The sequence below is a fragment of the Crocuta crocuta genome, unplaced genomic scaffold (assembly GCF_008692635.1).
Source record: "Crocuta crocuta isolate KB4526 unplaced genomic scaffold, BGI_CrCroc_1.0 scaffold197, whole genome shotgun sequence".
NCBI classification, from domain to species: Eukaryota; Metazoa; Chordata; class Mammalia; order Carnivora; family Hyaenidae; genus Crocuta; species Crocuta crocuta.
This window is the reverse complement of record NW_027532002.1, coordinates 5465031-5469245: the sequence shown is the minus strand read 5'-3', so window position 1 is coordinate 5469245 and position 4215 is coordinate 5465031. Positions and strand designations below refer to the sequence as shown.

At 38.8% G+C, this 4215-nt stretch overlaps 1 protein-coding gene across 2 annotated transcripts; it reads right to left on the bottom strand.

Annotated features, from left to right (window-relative positions):
- Positions 1–197: 197 nt before the first annotated feature.
- Positions 198–3557, bottom strand: NEUROD6 (neuronal differentiation 6). Of its 2 annotated transcripts, none has more exons than XM_077775381.1 (2): positions 3361–3557; positions 198–2029 (listed from the first exon to the last, which is right to left on the bottom strand). In XM_077775381.1, exon 2 carries the CDS (start codon positions 2006–2008, stop codon positions 995–997), a length of 1014 nt encoding a protein of 337 aa, XP_077631507.1. In that variant the 5' UTR covers positions 2009–2029; positions 3361–3557; the 3' UTR covers positions 198–994. The 2 variants fall into 2 exon arrangements, with proteins under 2 accessions (XP_077631507.1, XP_077631508.1); XM_077775382.1 differs by having other exon boundaries at positions 198–1888.
- Positions 3558–4215: the final 658 nt, after the last annotated feature.

The following is a 4215-nucleotide window of genomic DNA, read 5'->3' as shown; positions in this document are numbered from 1 at the left end:
AAGATACTTAAAAAAAAAAAAAAAAAATTCTTGTAAGCGCTTTGGCCATTTTGTTTCAGAAATTTGTTTTAGCTCCTACGGTTTTGAAATCCAGAAATGTTTCTGCAAGGGGGAGGCGGGAGTGTTAGAGGCAGAAAGCAGCTGTGTACCAGGAAATAATAAGTATCATGCAAAAATATCACAGCTAATAGATGTCCTTTAGGAGTGTAAATATCTATGTTTAATTGCTTTAAAAATGTGGGGTGGGAAAACACAGTTATACATTGTGATAACAAACCTGTACAGAGTTTTTGAACAATACAAAACAAAAGCTGGAAAATTTTTTCTTTATGATTGAAATAATTGTTCCCAAATCATGACGCCGTCCACTCAAATACCACGTTGCCCCCTCTGCAGAACTTGAAGAGGAATAGTTACCAATTGAATGCATTTAGATTCATCCTTAATAAAGAGAAAATTGCATAGCTTTTATATCGTTGCCCATCCTCAAATGCATCTTCCAATATCAATGTCACCTTAGTGTTATTCTCAATATTTTAAATTTTCAATTTTCAGAGATACATCATATATAATTGCTAGTAATTATAAACACATCATTTTATTCATCTGATTTTAATAACATGCATTTTTATAATTACTGTACAACTGAAATAGACATTGAGTTATGCTGTGTGCATGTCTTTATTCAACAGTATATTTTTAGACACCTTGTTCAAACAAATTAAGTGAATTTAAAAGAAAATAAAACAAGGGAAAAAATCCTTCCAGTAGTAACAGAATCACAGTGCTTTACAGACAAAAGGAAAGGAAAAGAAGTTCTCATACGAAAAGAGATTTATTCTTACATAGAAAATTCTCACAATAGTTGAAACACACTTCAGAAACTAGTAAACACCTTAGATAGAGTTGTGCCAATTACTCAGCCCACAAGCATCTGCTTTGTCTTAATTAGACGGGGGAGGTGAATGACCACTGTTTATTTTCATTTTCCTCATTAATTATGAAAAACTGCATTTAATTCATCTTGCATGGTGAGAGATTGGCTGCGCAGATGCAAGTCGTAAGGGAAGTGGCTGTCGGTGGGCAACCTGAACATGGCGCCCTGCCCAAGAGGACCCCTGGGTGGCACTGCACAGTAATGCATGCCGTAATTGTAATTTTTGCCATAGTCCAAGGTTTCTTCTTGCTTCAGGGAAAATATCCCATTATAGTTAATTGGGGGAGGACTTAAGGGACCTTCAAACTGAGGGCTGGCACACTCAGGGGAAGTGCTTTCATAGAAGGATTCATACGCACTGCAGTAATTGTAGGGTTTCATGGACTTGGAATTATCAAGAGTTCCATGCCCTGGGGGCGTGGTGAGCTCAGGGCTGTGGTAAGGAGGGTAGAAAGTAGAGTAGGGTGACCTTGTGTGGTGCGCAGCCTCCCCACCCTGACCCATCAGGAAACTCCTGGCGTTGAGCTGTAAGCAGCCTGCCACCAAGTTTGTAGTCGGCTGGGAAAGACCTTTGCATAAGTTTTGGACGAACGTGAGCAGATCAGGTCTCTTGCCGATTCTCAGGATTTCAGAAAGTGCCCAGATGTAGTTTTTGGCCAGTCGTAAAGTTTCTATTTTGGACAGTTTTTGGGTTTTGGAATAACAGGGGACCACTTTTCTTAAATTGTCCAGAGCATCGTTGAGGCCATGCATCCTGTTTCTCTCCCGCGCATTAGCTTCCTGTCTCCTGAACTTGACCCTCTCCAGTCGGAGCTTGGTCGTCTTTTTTTTCCTAAGACCCCTCCTTCTGGGCAAGCCATTTTCATCTTCCTCTTCCCTGTCTTCCTCCTCTTCTTCCTTCTCAGTTTCTTCTCCAGGGGCCCTTTTGATGCTCTTTCCTCGAAGGACAATCTGTTTGGAAAAGCTTTCTGGTTTCTTAATTTGCTTCTGGTCCTCACATTCTCTAGAAAACTTTCTGCACATCTGGGATTCTGGCATTACAACAGACTCATCAAACGGTAGTGTTAACATGGTTCTCTAATCTTAAATTACCTGAAAAAATGCCAGCACAATATTTAAAGTGTTTTCATTTTTAGAGTTTATACACTTAAAGCATATTTAATGACTTAATTATAAGAATGCAAAAAAAATAACACGTGAAAAAGACTGATTCGGGAGCCAATTTTTTACATTAACTATAATTTTTGAGTTTGTGCAGACTCATAATTATAAAAACTACAAGGATGCAGGCGAGAGATCAATTTATACCGGCAGATTATCAAAAGAAAATAAAACAAGAAGCATTTATTACAGTGCCACCACCATCTCCATTTTCCTTTGATTTTGAACTGTTTTTAATGCACAAAAAGGACCTTTGAATTCAAGCAAATGCAAAACATGATATAGCAATGCAGAATTTCATTAATTTCAATTCCCCTGAGCACAAAATGAGAAGAGACACCAGTTTTTAAAATGAAGAAGTATTACCTCTCCATTAGCTGACAAATTTGTGAGGTGTTTCTTTTTTTTTTTTTTTTAGAAAAAGAAATAGACCTTAACTTTATTTGCTGTATTATGTAACTGCAAATTTACATTAAGTGGCTGTTGACATTTCCAAATTTAAAGAAAAGATTAACCAGAGCCAATTTTTAAACTGTTTTCTTTCTGACCAGCGAAGAAATATATGTAAAAGAGCACTGTCTTCCCAGCCTTTACAAAAAAGGGGTGGGGGCCAGGCTAATTTGGAATAAACTCCATAAATAAATTTTAAAAGACAAGAATCACTGGTATTTTTTTTAAAATCAAAGAAAATGGTCAAACTGCTTTTACATTGGACATTTTTCCAAATGTAATCGTCTGTTTACTGCTATTCAAATCACCCTGGACAAAAAATCACTCTCGTAGTGTTTTTGTTCTACGAGCCACAGAAGTCTCCCTCTAGCTAATATCTGACAGGAACGGTCCAAGGATTCTGACTGCAATTGTGCACGTGTGTTCAGAATCCCGAATGAAAGGGGAAAATAATTTGTGTTTCAAATGCAATTTTGGCTTTCGTTTGGTGAAGCAGCAAGTATTTTCATCTAAAGTCTTCAAACAAATAGGCACGTTAAAACAGAGACTTTTGAATGTAACAATCTCCAGCCCCCTCAACACACACACACACACACACACACACACACACACAAACTCTTAGCAATGTCCACATACTTGCAGTGTTACATAATAGCAGTGAAAGTATGTGACAGTTACATCATAAGAATGAAATATGATAAGAAGTTATAGATGGCAAAGAGCATATAAATACTATAAGACAGTGACACTGTATCTTTAAATACTTGCATGCAAAGCCAGCATCAATTGAAGTATATCTTTATTTATATTACCTTAGGTTTTAACTTCATTCAATAATCGGTTTTCATTTTGTATCTTCCAAATCTTTTCAGGCTGAGTGTCGCATCGTCTCCTGGAGTCTCTAGATCTGTGTATATCTGCACTATCTCATTGATCTCTAAAAAGTGACATTGATGCCAACTGCCAGAGCTGGTACCCATGCCATCTGCTAGTGACGTCACAGGGCAGAGAGAACCATGTGATCCTCTCTCTTGGGACCTTCATTCTGCACTGATCATCTGGCATCCCTGTAAGTGGGTACCAGCATTCATGCATCAACACAGAAGGTTAGACTGATAGGGGGAAAATCTGCACCAGCATTTCACATACAGTAGGTGCGTTTCTCTCCTAGAGCTGCTTCGGCTTCACTGGCAGTCTGTAGAAATAGCTGTGTTAGTGTTCAGTTTCGCCCTGCCAACGGTGCAACTATTAGGTAGTCGTTAATATTCCATTCATTTACAAGGTGGGCTTTTGTGTGCGAGAGAGGTTTTTGTTGTTGTTGACGTTGATGTTTTGTAAAGATCACCATCCCATTCGCGCACCTGGGTACCCAGGGAGAGAACGCCGGGAAAAGGAGCCGAAATCAGGAAAATGGTCTTGAGATGCTTAACCAAACTAAGATTTGTGTCAGCGAACAGGGATCAACAAAGGTCTCCTTATTTCCTTGTTTTGTTTCGTGGCGTGTAACTTATGGGCGTGTGTCTGTGTGTTCTCTTATTAACATGTACGACTTCTGTGCTTCTTAGGGATTTGGAATAAAAGAACAGTTTCTCCATCTGGGGTCTGTGAAAGACATCCTCAGATGCTCCCCTTTCTACACTTGCTGGTATCTTTCAGCAACTTTTCGG

Excerpts from the sequence above, each read along its gene's own strand:
- NEUROD6 (XM_077775381.1), bottom strand. The coding sequence starts at position 2,008 with ATGTTAACACTACCGTTTGATGAGTCTGTTGTAATGCCAGAATCCCAG.